The sequence below is a fragment of the Caloenas nicobarica genome, chromosome 7, assembly GCF_036013445.1.
Source record: "Caloenas nicobarica isolate bCalNic1 chromosome 7, bCalNic1.hap1, whole genome shotgun sequence".
Taxonomy (NCBI): Eukaryota; Metazoa; Chordata; class Aves; order Columbiformes; family Columbidae; genus Caloenas; species Caloenas nicobarica.
In genome coordinates, this window is record NC_088251.1 from 16,762,374 (window position 1) to 16,786,610 (window position 24,237).

The 24,237-nt window shown below is 36.5% G+C and overlaps 1 protein-coding gene across 1 annotated transcript in view; it reads right to left on the reverse strand.

The window, feature by feature from the left end:
* The window catches only part of DNTT (DNA nucleotidylexotransferase), a 93,316-nt gene extending 86,539 nt beyond the window's left edge, over positions 1–6,777 (reverse strand). Inside the window, exons 1-2 of the mRNA XM_065639332.1 lie at positions 6,575–6,777; positions 2,973–3,147 (exon numbers count right to left, since the gene is read on the reverse strand). Coding sequence (XP_065495404.1) covers positions 2,973–3,147; positions 6,575–6,777 — 378 coding nt within the window. The remainder of the gene's footprint in view (positions 1–2,972; positions 3,148–6,574) is intronic.
* Between the last annotated feature and the right edge of the window lie 17,460 nt (positions 6,778–24,237).

A 24,237-nucleotide genomic window follows, 5' to 3' on the forward strand; every position in this document is an offset into this window, starting at 1 on the left:
GATGCCCTTACATACATATTAATGTCCATGTACTGCCATTGTCCAGAATATCCATCTGCTTGTGGTGGGAAAGGTGTCTCTGAAAGAAAGCATTCCTTTGCCATAGAAATATTTGGATTTCACTTTAAAGCGGATGTTTAGCTGCCACACTTCCATAGCCTAATAAATTAAATGGTGGCTATTAACTATAAAAGTCAACTGTTACCAAACGAATCAATAACAATTCAGACCACGTTAGATCTGGTCACCCAACCTTTCATACTCTATAAATCACTAACATTGGAGCATCTCTCGGATCATTTGCAACCACAGAAAGATGTACTTTGGTGACAGTGGTAATTAATACGTTAGCTAATGATCTGTAACTCTGACTTTATTCCCCTTGTTTTGCATGGACAAGGACCTTTCTTTTTAGTAATGCATTAAAATGAGCATCATGAATGAAGAACAACCTTCCAAATAGGCTACTGTAAGATCTGAAAGATGAAATCTTACTGCTGTTGATAATAATGGGAATTCTACCACTAACCTACATGTAGATGAGATTTCACGCACAACATTCCCCCACTGCAATTAATTCCTTTTACCTCAAAGCCTTCATGATGTAGCCTGAGTTCAAGATTTGTTAATTCACTTTCACTTCACATTTTACAAGACTGATATAATGGATCAAATTTGTCTTCAGTGAAACTCCAATTAAATTACATTATGTATGAGTTTGGTCTAGTACTTAAAAAGAAAACTAACCTTTGCTTCAATCCTTCCTTATTTCTCAAGGCAGAAAAAAAAAATCACGGTCACACTGCAACAATAAAATTATTTGTAAATTTGCCGTACTTCTAGAATCCTTTCTCTTCCTTCCTTGTTTGCTTTAAAAAATATATTTGTTACTTTAGAGCCATTATGTAATTAAGACTGTTCTTAACTATAAGCATTAAAGTTAACAGTACAACAGTCACTTGCTTATTGCATTCTACATTTAGTAGCATGAAAACGTTATGTTTCAATAGAAACAGATGCTCTGACTTGCAGAGCCAATATCAAGTATAATAATTATCTCCTGGCATTGCTGCTATCATTTTTCAGAAGTTTCTGCTTCAGCAGTATTCCAAAAGGACTTTTTTATATAAAAGAAAACTAGGGCAGTTCAACTTGCAGTAGTCTTCTCAGTGATTAAATAACAAAAAAAGTAGTAAGCTTCAGCATCATTGGAGACATTTTGGAGAAAGACAAAGGCATTTCTTGCCCTTGAAATTAAAAAAAAAAAAAAATCTATGAAAAGATACTTTCTGAGATCTGAATCTATAGGTCTTCAAGCACTGTTGAAATTGAGAATGTATATAAAGGGTAACATGATTTACTTTTAGTCCTGATGTGAAACTCTTGGTAAACTTCACAGGATTTTACCCACGTTTTGGGTTTATTTCTTGTTTAGAGAACAACTTTGCATTCCCAGTTTTTATATTTTTATGACCTGTTTGCCTACATAATGCAGTCGTTACAAGGTTTACAGGTTTTTTCCTGTTTTGCATTTTCTTTGGTCTATTCTCCCTCCAGCAGATTAACTGAAAATATTATAAATATGCTGCAAAAATACTTAATTGGAAGGACTGCAAATATAAACACATATTCTGTCATGGAATTATGCTGAGTCTGAGAGCGACAGCTCCATCTGGTGTATTCACTCCTCGTCCCCAAAGTGTTATTAAACAGTAATTCTTATATGTAAAATCCTGGAAAACAGTTTCTGGCAATAAAAGATGACTGAAAAAATTAATCAGGAGCTACAGATTTTCTTGGGAAAGGGTGGTATTTATGAATCATCCTTCATAACCTAAACATCATGATGAAGAAGCAGCAAACAGTGCAATATTGTTGTTAAATAATCAGGCAGCCTCTGCCTCTCAGGAAGATACACACTGCAGATCCTGCTGTGGTCCCAGTGTTGATGGGTTTCCCAGTTACTGTTTCACACAGTTCACACAGAGCATAACCTAGACTCTCAGAAATCAGCAGCAATCCCTCCCTTCTCTTCAGAGCACTTTAGCTCAGAATTGTAATTCTCTTGACGCGCCAGTGCACATTAAATCCACCACCGTGAGGCTCAAGCATGTGCAGAACAAGGGAATGGGTTTGTCCTGCCACATCGCAGGGTCTGTTTCATGGGTACAGCAGCATGGGCTGTCTTTGCACTGGGCACAGCACATCCAGGCATCCCTACCACACCCTCATCATCTACAGTCTGTACTGGGCATGTTGAATAGCACCGCTTCACACCACGCTCCAACTTGATAAATTAGCACATAATTTTGTCAAATACAGATCAGAGGAAAATATATTATCATCCATTGCTTTGAGGTCAAACACCATTCACCAAATAATCAGCCTGCCATTCACAATAACCTCTCACAGCTCCCATTGAGAGATAATACAATATAATAAAACCTTTTTTTTCTTAGCACGGCTGTACTTGGTGGTTGCATTTAACAGACTGCAACAGCCTTCGTTTCACAGGTCCTTCAAGGGCCCAGCAGTTAGCCAATCACTTCCGAAGGCAAATGTTTTAATATTTTTTGTACTGTTTTGAAGAGGCAAATTGTCCCATCAGGAGCCCATTAAAACACTCTGCTCTCAGTGGGAACTTTACCATGATGTTGAAGTATTTGTGGAAATGCCACAAGTACCACAACAACTGTAAATGCTTCGCTGATGGATATTTCCCCTTTAATAGCATCCTTTTTTTTTTCTCCTTTCAGAAACGATGTATATTACCAGTTTGTAACACGTGATGACATAGTATCTTAGAATTTTTAAAACTGTGTCAACTACTCTTGTGAACTTTAGTGAAAAAAGTTTTTAAATTCAAAATATTATATCACAAGTATATAATTTTTTAGATTTTAAAAAAAAACCCACCCACATAGTTATTCATTTTGAATGTCACTGTATTTACACTGAAGGATCTGTCTTACCATGAGACGATACTTCATTTCTGAATCAACTGGTCTTCCCGCTTCCATGCAGGCTGTGAACCAGGAGATATCCAGCAGTTCAAACCTGGAGCTGTCACCCACAGCCTGTCCTCTCAGCCAGTCCAGCACCTCCAAGTAAGAGTTGTTCTCAGCCACAATATGAGTGACGGAGTCACTGTCAAGAAGTACACACAAAGAAGTTTTCTTATTTTCCTGAACCCAACTGTACACAGGTACAGAGCTGCTATTTCTATATTTACTTACCATGCACTTCCTGAAAATTGTCATATATACTGTACGTTAGGATGTGGGAAGCAGTTGCGTTTTCATATCACAATATATCTATTCCTGTCATTGAATCTGCTTTAAGACTTCAGCCTGACAGCTCCTCTAAGTGCAGCATTTTCTCTCTCTCTTTCAGTATTTCCTATTACACATTTTTTTACAACTGAAAATATTTGGCTTGCACAAGAAGTACCATAATGAAAAGGTTGCTTTAGGATACTCGACAGCCCCTTCCCAATTTTCCTGATCAATTAATGAAAGCTTTACAGTATTCAAAAGTCGGTTAACAATAATTCTTTAAACTTCACAGCTAGCAGCATCTTTTTGTAAATTTAACTTTTCTGTATTTACATTAAGCTCTTTACATATGGCATTGTCAAATGTTCATGACTTAAATCTTACGAATTATGTACTCCATATAAAGACCATTTCCTTGCTAATAAGAGTCCAGTCTCTTACAAAATTGGTATCTTAGTTTACTGAACATAAAATTTTCAGATTGAGTAATTGTTCAATAGATTATACAGTGCACATTGTTTAAAAATACAGTAGCACAAAGGTCATTACACTAAATTGGGGTTGATATACTAGAATAACATTGGAAAGAATCCCACGATAGTTCATGATTAAAAAGGCACAGTTCTGCACCTTCCATGGAAAAATAATGGACAAGGACAAAATTACATTTCAAGAAGGAATTACATACAAACTTAAGATGGTCTCTACATTTCTACCTCACCTTACCTCATTCCTCAGCAAGTTCAGGAAACTACTAACTTGGTAGGAAGTTTTGAGTGATTCCTAGCATTCCCCCTTCGCACACACTGCAGGAGGGTGCTTTCACCCACAAGGACAACAACAGATAAAGGAGGAAACTCTTCATTTTCATGAAACCTGCAGAGCCTAAGTATCTCTGAAATATTTGCCAAAATTAACTGATATCAGTCAACAGATTCCTCAACTTCTTGGGGAAAAGGCAGAGACAGTGTCATTATTTGACTTAATTTTTCTAGAAATAAGCCTAGAATTGGAACATAAATTGTCTTGATGGCAGCTGCTGACATTTGCAAACCTCTGTAGCCTCCTGCTAGCTCATGCTGCTGACAGCCTTGTGCATATACAGTAAATTTTGCACAGACCTGACAGATTGCTTTGCAGTCCTTCTGTAACACCTGGAGAAGTTAAGCCACCAACATGTCCAGGCAGACAGGGCACCACTCGTAGAGACAGCTGGTTAGTATGAACTTCAAAAATGATGTGTGCTAACCATTAAAGGCAGACTGCACAACTTTTCAAAGCAAACTACTTTCTAGGAGATGAACAAAACCCCTTGGCCTAACTCATACAAATAATCACTGATTTCATTAAATCGCAATGACAGATACTTCAGCCACCCCATAGAAAACTGTTATCACATAACTCGCCACTACAAAAAGATGGACCAAATTGCTGTGTAACTGCAATTACAATTTGGGTCTATCTTTTTGAAACACCCTGTATATTTGGAAAGGTATTGAATGTACTATACTTCAGAAATATGAAAAGTGTCATTGTATAGCACAATATTTTTCTCCCACATTGTGGAACTTATAGAGCAGAGTCCATTAAAAAAAAAAAAAAGAATCCCAATTTATTTTAATCTAAAAGATTACAAATCTAGGTTAGGTGAATCTCCATGAAATACTATTGGTTTTAGCATTACTTAACCCTGCTAGGTTGTACTTCAATAATGCTGTCACATCTTTACTTGAGGGGAGGTGAGGGGGGGCGGAAATCAGTTAGAGACATATAACTTCTTCTTCCTGTGGTTTATGTCACTTTATATAAAATATTCATATGCAGTATATTTGTATCAAGCTGCAGATCTGGGAACTTTGCCATCACTATGCTCACAGCAGCAGTTTAGATGCTGTGCACCAGTTTCCTCTGTTACCTGTACAGCTGTGTTTTTTTCTTGGCACAGAACATAACAAATTTAGCATTTCCCCTGGAATTTTCAAAAACAAAAATCAACAGTTAAATAGTTCTGTTTTATCCAGTAGCAGCTAAGCTGAAATGAAACATAACACCTGCCTTGCATACAATTTACAGAAAGGCTGAGATACTGGCAATAAATACCTGTGTGTAGAAGCAGCCCAGATAAAGCCTCTACTCAGTCCTCAATGGATTGTTAATGTAGGATTCAGAACAGCCCAGTTCACTCTTTTTCCCTAAGATTTCAATTAGTTTTGTATCAGACACTAATTGCCCACTTCTGTTCAATACCTGCTAGAATCTTGCTTTACAAATTATTTCATCCTTCCTTCTTCCTCAGGCTTTCAAAGCTGATGGGATTGAAAAATCTGTGGAAATGAGCTTTTATAGGGAGGACCCAGTTGTATACTATCTGCATACAGATGCAGAGAAATGATCAATACTTGGTTTTCTTCCAGCATTTCAGAGAACATACAAAATGATGAAGCTTTCGGAAAACCGCATAATGACATAACCAGCACTCATGAAAAGCATTACTTGGAGGAAGGCTTCCTTCAAAATGAGTCTTCTTATTGAAACACCACCAGACAAATCTGCAGTTGCAGTATATTTTCACCCTGAAATGCCATATCTGTGGTGTTTTATTCCTAGTTTTTTCCTTCAGTGCTCTTCTAGATTCTACTAACGTGTCAGCCAGTAACCTTGAGGCTCACATCAGTGTATTACTCACAGGAAGATTAAATATTGGGATACCAGAGATGTTCTAGAGAAATGCCCCCCTCAATCCATCGTATTTTCCATTCTTGCATATTTGATTTTTTTCATTTCAGAAATTGGCCGTTAAGTTTAATCTAAACTTAACCTGACTTCAAGGGCGAAATAAACAATGGCTGATTTAGATCAGCTAAAGACATGATTCATTGATTCCAGTGAGACTATACAAAAGCACAGAAACATATCCTGTGGAAAACATTTGCAAGTTCACACATAACATTTTTTATTTTCCATGTGAGAAGCAGTAAATTGAAAAATGCAGACAAATTAAAATTGACAGACTTCAGATAAATGAGAACCATACATTTTAGAGGTTAAAAGAATAGAAATTTTGCTAATGTTTGTGTTCTGCCTGCTTTCTGTGCACAAGACAATAGAAATGAACCATGCTTGAGGAACACCCACTGAAATCCTGAAGCACCTTTATAGCAGGAAGAGCAAAGTATATCCACTAAATGCATAAGCAAAAACTTCAACTACCGTCTATTTGTATGACTGCATTTATTAAATTAGAATGCTTCTAGTAGCATTACTACATTTCGTTTCTACACATATAAACATTTTCCTACCTTAGCTCACTTTCTACTCTGAAACCTTTTCTTCTTGCCAGATCCATCAAAAACATCCTTCTGGTCATTCCCATCTTCCTCTGCATAATAAAAATGACTAACTTATTGAACTTTATTTCATAACTGCAGGAAAGGTTTGGGGAACGCATCCCTTTCTGTCTCTTCCTCTGGGAGAATACAGCTGGAGCTCTGATCCTATCCATGATGCAAGGCAGAAGTGTTTTCACTTGGGTAAAAGGCAGATAACATGCTTTCTGCCAGGCAGCAGCTGTATTTAATGTCACCACCCATTGAAGTAATTTTCTTCTTTTTTCCCTCTGAAATCAAAAACAGGTGCTACACAAGCAGAAACATCACTTGCTCTCTAACAGCTGGGGCTAAATGCACAGAACTACTCCAGACAGGTGCAAATATGCTTTCATCCTTTAAAACAGCCATTACCCATAAAGACTTTACCCAAATAATATTGATCATTGCAAAGTTATCTCAAAATATCAACCATGACTTCAGCTGGTTCAATGGCGCAGTTCCATCTTTTCCAAATCTCACTTTTCCAAATCGCAGGGTATATTAATTTTCAATTTATTTAAAAAAAAAATAAATCTTCCTATTATTACTAGGAACTGTGTCTTAGAACACAACTAAATAACAGTATATAAATACATTGTAGAATATTCTGTACACTTGCTTCTTCTATCTAATTAATTTTATTTAAAAAGGAGAGTTTGTTGGGGTTTTTTTTAAGAAAGCAAACAAAAAACAAGCTTTAGAAATTAAATTTACAATAAAATAAATCCTTTGCTGTTTTGATACCATGGCAATGAAAGACAAAGCATTAGAGATGTGTTTAAATACACCCCTGGTGTGCATTGCCAATATTGCCTTCTATTTGCCCTGGAATATAGTGCTCTCTGTGGCAGGTACAGCAGAGAGAAGGTAACTATCTTCCTGGTTTTAAGCACCCATTGATCTCCAAACAACTACAGAGGAGATTATGGATGCTATGCACCATATTCTCCTAGAGGATGGGGTATTGGTCATCAGAGAACTACACTAAAATTTGTTGTGGACATTGTGTTGGATCCAGTTAGGTATCACCCTGAATTTCCATCAGAGCAAAGTGAGGGCAAAGAACCAGGTTTACAGCATGTGCATCTATTTCAGCACAAATCTACTTCAGTTGTGAATATCCCCATTTCCATGTCAAGTTGGATTTTTAATTTTACTGTAGCAGAGAATTTGGATTTTACCAGTCCTTCAGAATGTGTCAAGAATGTTATATCTTGCAATTCTCATCACTCATGTTCAGGAGGGGAAGCAAGGTGGAAAAATCCTGCCTAAATCAGATCTATCAATTTTACTTTCAGTCATTTTATCACAGATGGATATACAACCTGAGTTACAGAAAAAATGAGTGAAAACTTATTTCTTGCAATTATGGTCATGAGTTTAAAATAAAATTATAAAAGTACTACTGAAGTTTTCATAGCCCTATAGCTCTTACTGCTTCAACTGTATTACCTGCCACAGATATAAAGAAACAGTTTTCATCAGAATAGAAACCAACCATCAAAAATTAATACAGAGCTTTTAGCTCTGGGGTCTTCCTGAGGCCATGAAGAAAATACATACATAGTTCAGTACATTGACTAGACTCCATTTATTTCTTCCCTTGCTTAAGGATAACCCAGAAGCCAAAATATCTATTCCTCTTTCTGATTCATAACGTCAAAATTGTCAAAATAAATCATTTCAAGGTTATTTTGAAATTATATAAGATATTTTCATAGGAACTGGAAAATGGACAAGCAGACTTTAAGAAGCTTAAGCAAAAGAATAGCAGCAAGGAAGAAAAAAAAATTAATAGTGATACGTCTGGAATTAAGGCTGAGAAATATGTTTCAGTTGCTCCATGTCTGTTTTCCAGACTACCAACGAACCAGTGAATACTGGCCATCTCCCTGTTCACAACCTTCCTAGGCTGGTAAAACACTTTATCTCAAGCCCTACAAGGAATAATGTATTTGAGAACAGATTCTTTACATATGCTAAACAACGTCTTATATTAGGATATAATTAATTCAGTGCTCTCAAACATGTATATATAATTTCCCCTAGTGTAACATCAAGATGCTTAGTGCCAGTAAAATCCTTCTGGCATGACAAAAAAGTTATTATTCCTTTGTGTAACTGTAATAACTCTTGAGCCAGATTTTCAAGGGTATTTAGGTGCCAAAAAACTACAAATAGAGGCCTATTGGGATTTTCAAAATATCTAAGCAACCTAGGCACCCGGGTCCCTTGGAAATCAATTTCTGGCTTTGAACCTAATGCAAAGAAATTTTCTCTGTCTAATAAACACAGTATAATATTATGAAAAGGTATCTGCCAATGATGCAATTTTATTAAACACATTTTCTAAAATTAACAGTATTTCCATATCCCAGATGAGTGAATAATCTATTCTCCTGCAACACTACATTATAATATTTTTGACAGCAACACAGAAAGTAGAAAATGCATTAGGGAGAGAGCAAATACAACAGAGAAAAAGCATGTCTCATTTATAACAAAGGAAAAGTATCTTGTTATCTGAGTCGTGACACCATGTAGAATAACCTTACCCTCCACCACATATTAGTGGCCTAAAACCACAGAAACTCTCAGAAATTTTTCCCTCTCAGTACAGTCTCCTGGAGTTCAGAGTAGTTCACTTCCCTAGGGGGAAATCTAGAACAAATTTCCATGTTCTGATGTTCTTGCTGTGGATCATTTTTGTGCACACTTTAAGAATGAGATATCTATAAATGTTGATGGGCATTTAAACAATTGTCTTTGATCAGCCGTGGTGCCTGTGCCAACAAGAGCATCCCAAGCAGTCCTCAAGCAGCATCTAGTGCAGGCCTCAGCCTGAAGCCCAAAGTACTGTTCTGGCTTCAAAGGCGGTTTCCTCAAGAGGAAAAGTGCGACAACACACAATTTCTGGAAAGGACAGTTTAGGTCCTTTGAATTTCAGTATTCACACATGCTTTCCCTGCACCTTTTTGATTATCGCCAGATAGTCTTTCAGCGCCCTGCTTTCATGTGAACTGCATTGTAAATATTTTATAAAATCTTACTTGCCCATTTTATATAGCTTCCCTGTGAAGAGCAGTGAAAGGTGCTTTTAATACGCAGCCACAGTATGCTAAACTTCAAAGAAAGCATCTCTCAAGCACCATCGTAAAACTAGAGAAGTGATTGTTTGGATACTTTTTTATTTATTTATAGGCTTAACAGAATTTCATGCAGTATTGTTTCACAGGGATTAATTTCTCTCGGTTTTTTCATTTTAAAGTCTTTGGTGATTAAGCATTTTCCAATGAACAATTTCACAGAAATTTAAAAATACTTCTGATATTTGGGTTTGTCCAGATATTGCCATGACTTTGCTTTTGTTAAAATTCTGGTCGTCTTGGCTGCTAAGCACTCCCCTTTGCTGTTGATACCTGTTCTACCAATCTCTCAATTCCTAAAAATAATATGGCAGGTGTTTTTCCTGGTTTTAGTAAAAATTTTTTGAAATCCAATTATATTTTTAAGTTATTACATAGAATTTTTCTATATTTGTACTAGTTACACTTAGTCAATGCATACACTTGAAAGATGTATATATAGCAAAATATAAAATATTTAAGAACTTTTTTGGTGAAATTTTGTCTCATACAAACAAGTACAGGCTTTGTTTTAATCCTTTTATTTATTTGTTTTACTTCAATCTTCTGCTTCACTTGTCACCTGGGAGCTATATGGACTCATGAAGGCCTTGAGTTTGTCTTTAATTCCATATTATGTGCAAAGTTTTCATTATTGTTTAGTAGGTAAACAACAAGCTTAATATCTTACAATTCCATTGCACAAAAGGGATCAGTATCTGGAATTCCTAGACACTGCTACCTGCACCAGAAAACCTTGTTTGAACACTTGTTGAATCTATTTCTTCAGTCCCTACTTTTTTCCCCATAAACCAATACATAAATTCTGACAAAATGAACACGGTAAGCCAATCTGGCTAGCCTACAAAATAAAGAAACAGAACATCATGCCATTACATTTGATTCCAGTTTTTTGAATAAGTGTATTATTAAAGGTAAGGAAATGTTGAAAAGTATATTCTAGAAATGTTCAGATAAAATTAAAAATCAATTCTCCCTCATCTCTTTTGGCATTTATATTCTTTGAACTACTGGAGCTTTCAGAGGATGACAAATATACATGCTTGAGTTACATCAAAAATTATAAATTCCATTAAATACCCAGATGACCAAGAATTTTGAAAAACTGATGAACTGATAGTATGCTTTTAATATGTTTACTTGGCTGTATCATGGCATTTGGCAGGTAAGATAAAGTAGGCTTAGAGAGCATATGAAATCTTGTAGTTGCTGTCATCAAATGTACAACAGTTCTGATGTATATGGCCTGAATAGCTGCTCATCTTCCACTCCCTCTCCTCCTGTCCCCCAAAACTGGAGATGAAAACATGAATAAGACTGTATTCAGCAACATCTCTCAAAAACTGCCCACACAGAAATCATACCAAGAGCTAATGGCTTCTTCACCTGACTGTATACACAGCTAGTACAGAAAGGGTTTGTTCTTCTAAGCCCTTTCTGAGGAAACTAGGGAAGAGCGATATCACAGTGCTGAGTAATAAAACAGAGCAAAAGAGTTCATCCTTACAGAATGGGGAAAAGTAATTTGTGCCAAATCCTGGCAGGAAATACTTCCTACCCACATCAATATGCCTGTATTCCCTGGAAACTATTCTTTTCAGTCTTCCTTCAGTTTCTGTGTTCAGAAACAAAGCTTATAATTGCTCCCTTTGGTTACTTTACTAATGGTAGCTGCTGCTCCTTGTTGTGATTTTTATTGGACTATTCTTTGATTTTTTTGTGCGGGTGCATCAATGGTTTTCTTTATACTGTAGTCTCATGAGAGCCTCGTTAACTTCTCAGCAACAAGCAGAAACATATCTACACAATCCCATCAATATACATGGTCAGGCAGGTCCTTTGACAGTTATGCATCTCTTCCAAACACAGTTTACAAAAGTAAGGGTCTCTGGATGTTGAGTACCATCTATTTACACTCACATTCATCTCGTTGCCAATATCAAGGACATTTCCGTTAATTAACAAATACCAAATGACCTTTCAGAGATGAAGAGCTGAACAAATAGTGTTGCATGGCCTCTGTTTAGGCAGCTGAGAAGAATATTTCTCTCAATGATGAATAAATAACATTCCTGTGGACACTGCAGAAATTTCTTATTTAAAGAGATAATACCAGGAATCAATACGCTGTTATATAAAAATCCTTATTCTGTCACCTTCATTCTCTCATACAGAATCCTTATTTCCTCGCTCACTCCTCTAGTAAGACACTGTTAATATAACAGCTAATTTGATCATGTATCTTCTTTTAATTAGTTGTTACAATAGTTACTAGATGGTAGAATTGATGCATCTTGCAGTAACACTATTTACATTACAGAATATACAAACAGCAGTATGTGTGAGATTTATGTCTTCTGCACTTACAGATAGTAAGGCATGATGCATTTAATAAAGATAGATGTACTTAGGTCAAAATAATGAAAAATGAGAAATGAGAAAAGGCTATTGCCATGTTTCACATAAAGCTTTCAACTATACACTCTATTTTCAGTAGTGCAGGAAAGCTTCTTTGGCTTGCTGTTCCCACATCATCAAGCTGAGGAGATAACCAGACCAGGTTATATAAAAGAGATGAATAAATAAGAGTAAGTACCATAGATAATGTTGTTGCAGAGGGAAGAAAAACTTATGAATAATATTATGTGGTATGTCCCCTTGTCATCTCAAAAGTTTATGCAAATCACACCAAGATAAGAAAGTTTCTCATTTTCTGTCTATTGAGCAAAAGCAACAGGTAATGGCTAAAAGTACAGTGAGTCCTGACAGAGCTCTTTCTGCACACTCTGCTGAAACAAGCTGTAAAAAATAGTCAAAGATAGCATCAGAGAATCTGAAAGAATTGCTCATGAGGATTACATGTATCTTTGTGTTATCTCCAGAGGGAAAACAAAACAGATGTTCATCTGAGTGACATGTTGTAAATTTTGCAAGTGAAGGAAAAATATTATAAGCCTTTTTTATTCTAGAAATTTGAGCTGAAGGAAGCTAGAAAGCAGAGTGGAATGGGCAAAATTCTCACCTTTTTGGTTTATTGAGGTTCTGAGTGCCACTAATGCAGAATTAATTACAGCAGAAGTAACATAATTGGGTGATTAATACATAGCAAGAAAGAGTTTGCTTTATCCAGCTGGATATTTTTAATCCAAAACCAGTCTTGTGGCACAGTTTCCACAAAAGCATTCTTTCCATTTCTTATTGAATTCATGTATAATTTGACAGCTGTCTGAGTATCACAAAAAAAATATTTTATATTTTGCAGTGTGGATTTGATGGCTCTAACTTTTCAGTACAATGAAAGCTTTTTTTTTTTTTTTTTTAACTGCGTAAAAATTTACTTCTCAAATCCACTGGAAAGTCTTTTTCCAGGCTATCTCAAAACTTGCTCCCCCATTTCATTGTGCAGAAAATTCATTTTAACTAAGTCAATTCAAAAGCTGCAGTAGCCCCTACAAGCCCTGTGCCAGTATAGCACTGCATACTTGCTTAGCTATGAACATATGTTGATCGATCTTTAAGAAAACCACACTGTCCCTAGATATTTTTGAGAAGACAGCCTTTAGAGCCATCTTTCTGAGTCTTTAAATCCCAGATGTAAATCTCATGCCATTATTTTATGATGCACACCTGCTTATTAGGAAATTCCATCACAAGTTTTGACACGTTCTTATACTATGCAGAGAGACAATATAATTCCATCTAATTGAAGTACTTGTATTGTGAGCTTTACTCCTCTTTCCCATGTTTATTGCTGCATAAAGGATTCAGTTTTAAGAAATTAAAGCTAATTTTCTGCTATGTGAAAAATCAGACTCAACATACTATTGCATAACTATGAATGGAGCTCGTAATTCACTAGTTAAGTGACAAAACAGAAGACCACATCATACTGAAGAACTTTCTGTCAGAAAGCTTCAACATCTTTCTTCCAACTGTTTCCCATACCTTTGTCTTTCTATTCCTAGGCTAAACTAATTATTGTCATATATTATTAACTGTGACAGCAGGAAGGATATAAAGCAGGTAAATCTATTTTTGAATGCTGTTCTGTTCCAACAATTTACTCAAAGCTTTACTAAAAATACATGCTGTTTATAATTTAAAGACATTTTAATTTATTCACTTTGTCCTTCACGATGTTATTAAAGACATAATTCAATATCATAGTTTTATTTTGCTGTTGGCAGATCATCATGAGGTTTACAGTGCATTAGAATTAAAAATGTCATGAATACAAGCATGACACACAAACAAATTTAGCCTCTATTTTATTTAACTGTGTTGAAGTCGAGATCTGGACAGGCTAGAGAGTTGGGCGGGGAAAAATTTAATGAAATATAACAAGGGGAAATGTAGAGTCTTGCATCTGGGCAGGAACAACCCCAGGTTCCAGTACAGGTTGGGGAATGACCTATTAGAGAGCAGTGTAGGAGAAAGAGACCTGGGGGTCCTGGTGGACAGCAGGATGACCATGAGCCAGCACTGTGCCCTTGTGGCCAAGAAGGCCAATGGCATCCTGGGGTGTATTAGAAGGGGGGTGGTTAGTAGGTCCAGAGAGGTTCTCCTTCCCCTCTACTCTGCCCTGGTGAGACCTCATCTGGAATATTGTGTCCAGTTCTGGGCCCCTCAGTTCAAGAAGGACAGGGAACTGCTGGAGAGAGTCCAGCGCAGGGCCACAAAGATGATTAAGGGAGTGGAGCATCTCCCTTATGAGGAAAGGCTGAGGGAGCTGGGTCTCTTTAGCTTGGAGAAGAGGAGACTGAGGGGTGACCTCATTAATGTTTATAAATATATAAAGGGTGGGTGTCACGAGGATGGAGCTAGGCTCTTCTCGGTGACAACCAACAGTAAGACAAGGGGTAATGGGTTCAAGCTGGAACACAAGAGGTTCCACTTAAATGTGAGAAGAAACTTCTTCTCAGTGAGGGTGACAGAACACTGGAACAGGCTGCCCAGGGGGGTTGTGGATTCTCCTTCTCTGGAGACATTCAAAACCCGCCTGGACGCCTTCCTGTGTAACCTCACCTAAGTTTTCCTGCTCTGGCAGGGGGATTGGACTAGATGATCTTTTGAGGTCCCTTCCAATCCCTAACATTCTGTGATTCTGTGATTCTGTGAAGTATGTGGAATTACACAGATGTAAAATCAGGCCAAGCTAGAGGGGAGAAAGACCTAAATTCCAAGACACTGCTAATTGTTATGGAGAACAGGTACCAGTAGATACCAAAGTGATCATATAGCCAAGAATATTTAGACAATATTACTACATATGTGTTTTCAAAACCCAACCAGCACAATTCCAGCTATTCTAGTCTGCACTTCTACAATCTTGCTTCAAGCACCATAGAAGTCATACCGATCTACCACCCAGCTTTCACCGTTCAAAGCAAATGAGTCAAGTAGCAGGACTTGGAGAAAAACTGTAGATTTTGGTACTTAGGCCAGATCACTGATTAATTTGCATGAGGCAGTGAGGAAAATACTGTTTCTTCTCTCTTACAGTCTTACCCACTGGTCTCTGCTGTGCAGACTCATCACACAGAACACCTGCATATCTCAACACAACATGCACAGCAATTGCCTACTACCCTCCAAAGAACGAGGAAGCCATGGGTATAACACCACACACGGACTACAGCTTTGACAGCTGTAAGTGAAAGCGTATCAAAATCATGCCAAGAAAAAAATTTCTGCAGAGGAAGATACTTCAATAGTAGTGAACTACCAAGATTAAAATAATGATGTAAGATGTAGTCATCCTTTTAAATGTATGGGAAAATAGCCCAAGATATCTCTTATGTTACAAGAAAATGCTTATCTAAGCAAAATGGTACATGATATAGACGCTATATACACAGATTTGACTAAAGAATTGTAATTTGTGTAAGTGTCATAATCACTGAACATGAGTTTTCGGTTAACATGGATAAAATTACATTTTGCTAACAGTATGATTTTGTATCTACAGAAAATTTTGTCAGTCAGTCCATTATCTTGTGTAGGCATCTAAAAAGGTACAAACTGTGTCACATTGCATAACCTGCAGAGGGAAAAAAATCCATGTATCATTTTGTACGTTAGTAGATCCAGAAAATTCTCTGTCACAAGTAATTACAGGTAGTGTGTATCTTTCCCTTTACAGAGACTCAATGGCTGGTTACATACTTCACCAGTATGTAGGTTGAGTTTAAATGTGTTCTTGATCCTTTCTTGCACATTGTACAGGTGTTGAAAACTTAAGGGAGGAGGGGCGGGGTGTGACTGTGAGTGACCACGCTCGGCTTTGAGGGCTGGAAGAAAAGGTTGAGACCAATTTTGCAACAGCCTGTAGTGTTCTGGTTGCATACAGCACTGTGAAAGAAAACTGAACACAAATATTTTTTGATGAATACTGATAGATGAAGGTTAAAGGAACTACCTAAATCCAACTGTAACAGTGGATGTTTCTGAGAGGGAATAAAAAATTTCACATTTGAGGGAGAGAATATTAGGGGAAATTATATTCTTCACTTTGCTGCAGTGCGTGCGAAAAGATGGCTCTGTCCAGGAGAACAGTTTCTGAGTAGGAAGGATTTGATGATGGCAAGGATACAGGCATATAACAAGAGCATATGATACAGACCATTAATAAATACCTGAAATAGCTATTCTTTGGTAGACATTATCAAATAAAAGTTGAAAGGTATCAAAAGTATCTTCAGATAATTTGCATTTAATTGTAAATTATGTATATATACACATTCTATACATATATACACACAAATTCTTATCTCTTTAGTTCCATATAAAATTATTCTGCCAAAACATTAACATTACAGTTCTATCAGATGTAGTAATTGTTGGGGCAAACACTCTATAACTTTAGCAACCATTTATACGTACTGTCTTCACTACTCACTTGTCAAAACCAACAGACAACAAAACACAAAGCCCACCAGCCTTTGTGGGGAGACACGGTTGTGGAGTGCACTCCCTGCCGCTCCGCAGCAAACCACCGCAGCATCACCTCCTGCTTCCTCCACAGCTGTGCTGCCCACAAGCATGCTACAGCACAAATACCAGAGTAAACAAACAGCAGTACAACATGGGTGAAAATGAGGGCCAGAAATTGAGGATAACTGTTTGTTTTAAAGGACTAAGAGGGAAACAATAAGTAACTGACAGTACTACCTCAGTCATATGTAGTCCTGCTATGTGTGCTTCAATTCATAAGATGTTCTCAAGGCTATTTTACACTGCTTGGCACAGCAATTTAGTGGAGTCTTCAAGAAAAAATGCTTAGGAAAATAATGGAGCATTAAACTCATAAAAGTACTTTAAATAAGTAGGACATATAACAGATGGAGTTCCTATTTGTTACTACCTTGTCAATCACAACCCAGCACTGTACATTTGACATGAAAACTTACAACTCAGCCTCTCTGTAAAATGTCTGAGCCTAAAGAAGTCAACCACTTGCAAGCCACCAAGAAAAACTTGAAAAATCTTGCTCTTGCGAAGTCTGAGCCACCAGTCATTACAGCAATGACTGAAGGTCTGTCCTGTTGCTTTCTTTCCTCAGAAGCCACATTTTACAGGTATCCATTTAAATGGATACATTAAAAACACGCAACCTTGTTAAGATTGTTCGGTAGTATAAATAAACTAGATACACCTGAAGAGTTATGTGTCACTTTTCGCAGTAATTCATGCTGAATATGCCTGAAAAGCAGTTGATACTCTCCCTATTTCTTACATTTCAAAATAGGCACATATATAAATTCAAGTGGCATACTTAGTGCTCTTCAGGTTTTTTTATTTTCACAACTGACAAGAATCTCCAAACTCATTCACCTTCTATTTAAATCACTGCTTTTCAACATCTTTCAGCTGTGAGAACACATAACAGTTTTCCAGTGTAATCCTAGGACTCAAATACAGCAAGCTTAAGCCCTACACATTCAAGAAGGCTTATGTTGGAAATCATCAAGGAGCAATCTTGTTACACCCAGATATAAATATCTCGCCCCACAATATTTTGAGATACTGTCTCAACTCTGTGCCTGAAATGTAAACCTCAGCCCATCTGTATACAAACCTTCAACAGAGGAACCACTTTTATTCCCACTCTAAATACAGGGGAATGACCAAAGCAGTGTCAACCTGAAATCAAGGGCAATAGCTTCTGTAAGATCTGATAAGCTTAGGACTATACTTAGACTAAATTTGGTGCTCTTAACATGATTTTACCTCCTGGGCCATGATACTTTGGATAATAAATAACGCTAATAGAATAGGATGATGTTTTGGATAAAGGTTACATCTATAGCTGAAATACACGAGTTAATAAAAAGGGATTGAGGTAGGTTCAGAAATATATATTAGGGTTTAAGTTTGGTTTGTACTTATCTAGAACAGACGTTCAACATGGCTACAAACTAGGGTGGTAAGAATAACCTTGGACTTAAGGCAGCGAAGATAAGGAAGTCTAAATTTGGGGTAAGGGCTAGGGTCCAGATCAACAAGGCCAGAAAATGTATAACTTGATATCAGTATCAAAGGGGCCACCAGACTAGATTCAGTCTGGGCCAGCAGCCTCAATTTATTACGCATGATGCAATATATCCATATCAACAATCGGGTTAGGATAATCATTATGTTTGGGGAAAACAGAGCTCATTTGCCTGTGTTTTAGACTTAGTCTAGAAATGAGAAAATTGCTTGAGCACTGACATTAGCAAGAGTGTGAAACCTGTGCTTGGATTTTGGTGAAAAGAAATCGTTTTTCAACATTAATGAACAGGTTAAATCTTCAGAGTTCAGTAGAGTTAAGAGCTGAGTTCAACAGGATCCCATGGCCTATGTCTAAATGGACTATTGGGCTAGCAATTCTGGGCATGCAGATAATATTAGAGTAGCAAGGGTCAGGATTGTTGGGATCATTTATCCACATTGCCAAAGGGGTTTATGGCTAATTAATTCATGTGCAAATAAAGAAACTTTCCTGTTTGTATAAGTGTGTTAGGTGTGGGGAGGTAACAGCTGTGTTTGGGCTAACAGTGTCTGACAGACTAGAGTCAGACCTGAGTCAGAAGCCACCACCTGCCATGGTTTTGTGGTCATACAAGCAGTAATTTCCCCCTGCAGAACTCTCAAGCTGAGCTTTTGCACCTCTTCTCCATTTAATCTAGCTCTAACCCTTTTCTTCAACCTGTATAGTAACCCTATTAGACCTCAAATTTAATACAGTTCTTGGGCAAATTGGTGCATTCATGTTGGCAAATGCTATATACTGAATGCAGAGGAGCACACATAGTGTAGGAAAGCAAGCAGGTAAAGAAAGTGTTTTCAGTTCATTTGGTGAATAATTGTTGAAAGAAGTACTTGTTTGATTGGAAAAGGAAAAAGTTTTCCATGAAATTAGACCAAAATGTTTCTCTGTGATTCAAAGTGTTCATTCAACCAGAAATGCTCTTGGTCAATTATCCCAAAATATCCACATTCAGTTTAGGTTGAACAATGTATTTCATTTGATGTGAAGCCAGGCAACATAAAGCAATTTCAGAATACTTGTTTTCCTAATTTCCCATTTTATTTTTAAATTTAGGGCTATTTTTATTTTAAAACATCCCAGAACCTTTTTTCCAGATTTTTTTTATAACACAACACTAGTTGCTCTGCTCTGCAGAAGCTGGTGTTATCATGTAGTTAGAATTCACTAAAAAGAAATGCCTCCATTCCCCAAAAGGTGTTTAAAAGACAAGTCAACCTAGAAGTCCCTGTCCTAATGAAACATCTCAGAGGTAACTCTGCTGAACTTAGTAGAACAGCAGCACTGGTGGAGAAACACTAATTAGATGCAATGCCAATAAGGACATGACCCCATCCCTTTATTTCAATGCATCTTGCTGGTCATATTAACTGGTTTATCTAAGTTTTGTAAACATGGAGTCTTAAACGGGCATAAGCAACATGAACCTCAGAATAACCAGTTCCATATATTATATGTTGGATTACTGGTTTATGTTGGATTACTGGGTTTTGTTAGATTTTCATAACAGCACTGAAAAGTGTTTAGGGTAGGGGTTGTTTGTGTTTTGGTTTTCGTTTTTAAAACATATACTATTGTTTAAAGAAGTCGCAATCATTTCTTTAACTATTATCTTGATTTTTGTCACGTATTGGCATATTGGGACTAGCCATAACAGGATATACCTAGATGTAGACCAATTTAGTGTGACATGCAGTTATCTTGATCAATTCACACTCTCACCAGAAATGCATGGCAGATGTTATCTATCCACTTTCATCAATTTCTGTGCAGCTGGATTGTAGCAAATTTTCAAACACCGGAAACTCTTTTTATCAAAGATGGATATTTTTATGAGTTATATGCTTCTAGTTCAATCACAATCATAGGACATCAAGCAAGAATTTATTTACATAAATCATAATTTCTTTTATGCAAAAGGTCACACTCTATAGTGACTGTTAAGTCACTTGCAGCTTTAACACCTATGAATTTATGAATCTCTATTTGAAGTCTTCATGTAAAAAGGAGAATAGGATGTGTATTGTGATTTCTACATTGAGTAGTTTCCTTTTTCATTCCTGGTTTGGAGGCCAGCTTCTGGATTATCTCTGCATCAGCTAGTATAACTAACTTGAACAGATGGCAAAACCCTTGTATTTCAATAAAGGATTTAAGATTTTCAGAACCCTAAATAAGTAAACAAGAGTTCAGTAAGTGCTAGGGAAGAGTGGTGCCCTTTACACTGCACCTGGTGCAGAAAAAAAACATGCTTTGTATCTACATACCAGTGTGTACATATGTGCATGCACGTTTCACTCTATGAATGTTAAAAACATTTTGCCTGTATTGTGTAGGTCAAATATTTGAAGTTGAAAACACTTAAGATTCAGTTCGTACTACTTTACTGGAGACAGTAGTTCTATACCGCCAAAGATTTAGGACAGCAGCTTTTTCCTGAAGGATTCAGAGATTGAGGGGATATGTTAATCTGGGGCACATTTTATTTCTATCTAGCTGTTTATTACTATACTATCCAGGCAAGAATGTTATACCATAATATCTGGCATCATGGCTGAACATGTTCCATGCTTAAGACATGACAAAATTAAATTCCAGTCTGATTAATCATATAATGTTTATGTGCATCACTGAGATGTTGGTGCTATTCATATATGTTTAATTTCTTTCTTCATGGAATTTGTTCAATATGTAAATTCTTCTGGAACTCATCTCATACTTTTATGTATACTCAATTTGCCTTAGAAAGAAGTGCAAACTATTGCCCCTGACTGAGAACACACATATGGGAAACACACTGTTTCCCATAAACACACTCACAAGCAAGAAAAAGTAGTCCTTTCAAAACATGCAACAATTGTCTTTGGCCTCATTGTTAAGAAATACATTTCTTTAAAGGTTTTCATCATTTTCAGAGATGGTTCGATGGAGATTAAGATATCATTTCCAATATACCTTTGACACACTTCTTTGAACTTGACTTACAAAAGCATGAAAACGTACATGGAATGTCTGTGTTCAATATCACTTATTCCCGATTCTCTAGCTCAGAAATCACTGTTTAATCAATCCAAAAGCAGAGAGAGAATCCATTAGGCTTACAATCAATGGCTGTACATCATCTTCAAATAAAAACTTCATTTAAGACCTTATTTCAAATTGAACAAACATTAAGTCCTGAAATAATACAATCAGCAAACATCTATTCACCAGAAAGTGTATCAAAGTCAGAATTTGGCATATAATATAGTTTCTGTTTATAAGATGATATATGCACATTAGCAATTATCAGCCCTGTCAGGCAGACAAATAAGAATGTGAAACTGAACACTTTAATACTTCTCTTTCTTACATATTCTGGTCCCAATAAAGAGCAACTTTTGAAAATATCTTCTAGAATTACCACAATATTTTGCTTATGAAGGTATAGTGAGAGAGTATTGCACACCTGTACAGACCAAAGCTCTGACATTGTACTTGTATTTCCACTGCTGACAAATTGGGGAATGTTAAGAATTCTATCTCATTTCAGTAATTATTACTTGCTTAAATTGTGTGAAAAGCATTTAAGAATACAAAGATTCCAAAATAAAAGGCAAAGTGTAAAATTTTCTTTCAATAGTGCCACATTACTCTATTTTCTTCCACATAGAATTTGCAAGGATAAAGTAACAATCAACTATGATGTTAAGCCCTCTTGATACCAAGTGTCAGTCTGTAAAAAAAAAAAAAAAAAAAACAAAACACCACACACCAACAATCCTATATCTTGTCTTTAATCTGCACTGGTTTTTATCCACAGATCTCAAAACAAGCCAATGAGCTGCCAACTTTGACAGCTGCGAATGTCTCCTGCATGAATGTATACTGTGGGCTAGATTCCTACCTCCGTCACAGCAGTAACAACAAAAGGTCTCTTAGTAAACAACACCAACAGAAAAGAAGTGTATCAACTACCTATGGTAAAATTACAGATAGAATCTGTATTTAGCACATTAATATGGGAAAGAAAATGAAACACTAATTTTGTATATGTAACTATTCCTAATTTTAAACTAATAAATCAACCATTCAGTCAAATAACTGAAGAAACTTTCAAACTCCTTTCAAAGTGACCAAAAAACACCACTCAGTTTTTGAAAACTATTTATAATGGTTCTGGTTCAGTAAGGCATTTACTATTCGACTTTGTATATACACAGAGTGTCTTAATTATTTTGAGTCTAAAGATGTGAAGCCTTCTTTTAAGAAATTGATTTTCATTGTCAACAAGAGTTGAAGAGATTACCTATGTTCAGCTGCCTTGCATTAAATCTCCTGCTTTCAGCCTCTCTGTTTCTGAGCTGTAACAATTCAATGTAGTTAAGTACTCCCCCTTATGGTCTGTTGCAACATGGCATTATAACGCTTTGTGTTTGGATTAAATGCTAGCATCTCATATTTACACTGTACATACATCAGAGTTAAGCTAGGCCTATAGAATTGAAGCTCATCTTAGAACATGTTTCATTGAATAAATCTGTGATAACAGATATTTGCAATTGCAGATTGTCTGCAACTGCAGATAGCTTCATTGTTATGCTTCGAAATGTGTTTTTGATCAGTATTATTAAATTTCAGAATAAATATATAGAACAGATATATAAAAAATAACATATTAAATCAGGATTGGATGACTGGTTTTCTTGCTCTTATTGGTATTTACTCCGGACAATAAATACATCTATGCATTGTTGATAGGAGATGTGCTACTGAAGTGAGTTATTTGAAATTGCATTTGTTAATCCTGTAAGAAAAAAATGTAGCACCACTAAAATGGTAGTCAATAAATTTTCCCAAAGAAGTAGAAAAAGCTGCCGAGTGTTTGTTTGTGGCCATTACCACTTTCACTCTGTTGCATGAAAGAGTGTATTGGATGAGAATAATTTCCACCTCTGAGTTCACCACTCTTTCTTGAAATCAAGTAGTCTATTTCAAAATACTAATTTCATAACATACATAATGGATTTGCAACTTCACTATACTATCCTTTCAGAAGAAAGCTTTACTAGTTAGATATTATACAAGATTAGCTGCACTAGATTAGAAGTTGTTCAACATAAAATGCCTTTTCACCATTCAAAAAAGTCTTCTGCTGTTCCTATCTTCGTCCCAGTACTGACTGAAAACACAGAGGGTATCTGCTATAACTAACTGTAATATCTTATTTCTCAGTGCAGTTTGTGCTACTGTGCATTACCTGTTCTACTAGGTTCTATGACTATGACTTATGACTAGGAGAAGGGGGGAAGTATGTTGATATCCTTACCTGAAACATTATTCATAACAGTGAAATATATAGTTACCATCAATCCCCTTCACTTCCTTTTAAGCTACAACTAATCTTCTCAAAAGGTACTGAAAAACATTCATTAACAGTGATGTGATTTCACCATCTTTGTGCTGTGTCAGTCCAGCAAAGCGCTGTGCTCAGTTGCAAAGTCTTCAGAATTCAGCTGGCAACTTCAAAGACAGGCAAGTGCTAACTTCTCCCAGAAGATCTTGCAATGTTAAGCAAAGCACATTAAGGATTAAGATGCTCTCTGGAAATAAACAGCCCTTAGTTCAACTCACGTTCTTCTCCCTGAACTTTAACTGAATAGTTCTGGAGTCACTTTGATAAAACAGTTTGGTAAAGGTCATCCTTTTGGATAGTGCTTTTATCTTTGTCTACTCAATTTATAAAACTGAGTGGGTAACTCCATGATGGATTTGCAACATAGATCTCCAAACAAAATAATCACATTAACAATTTTCTGCAGTATATATTGAGAGACGGAATGTAAAAACAAACAACAGATACAATTCACTGAGGAATTAAGCAAAAACCTACCAAAATCCTCTCACCAAAAACAAAGCCTCAATAGTGACATTCCCAC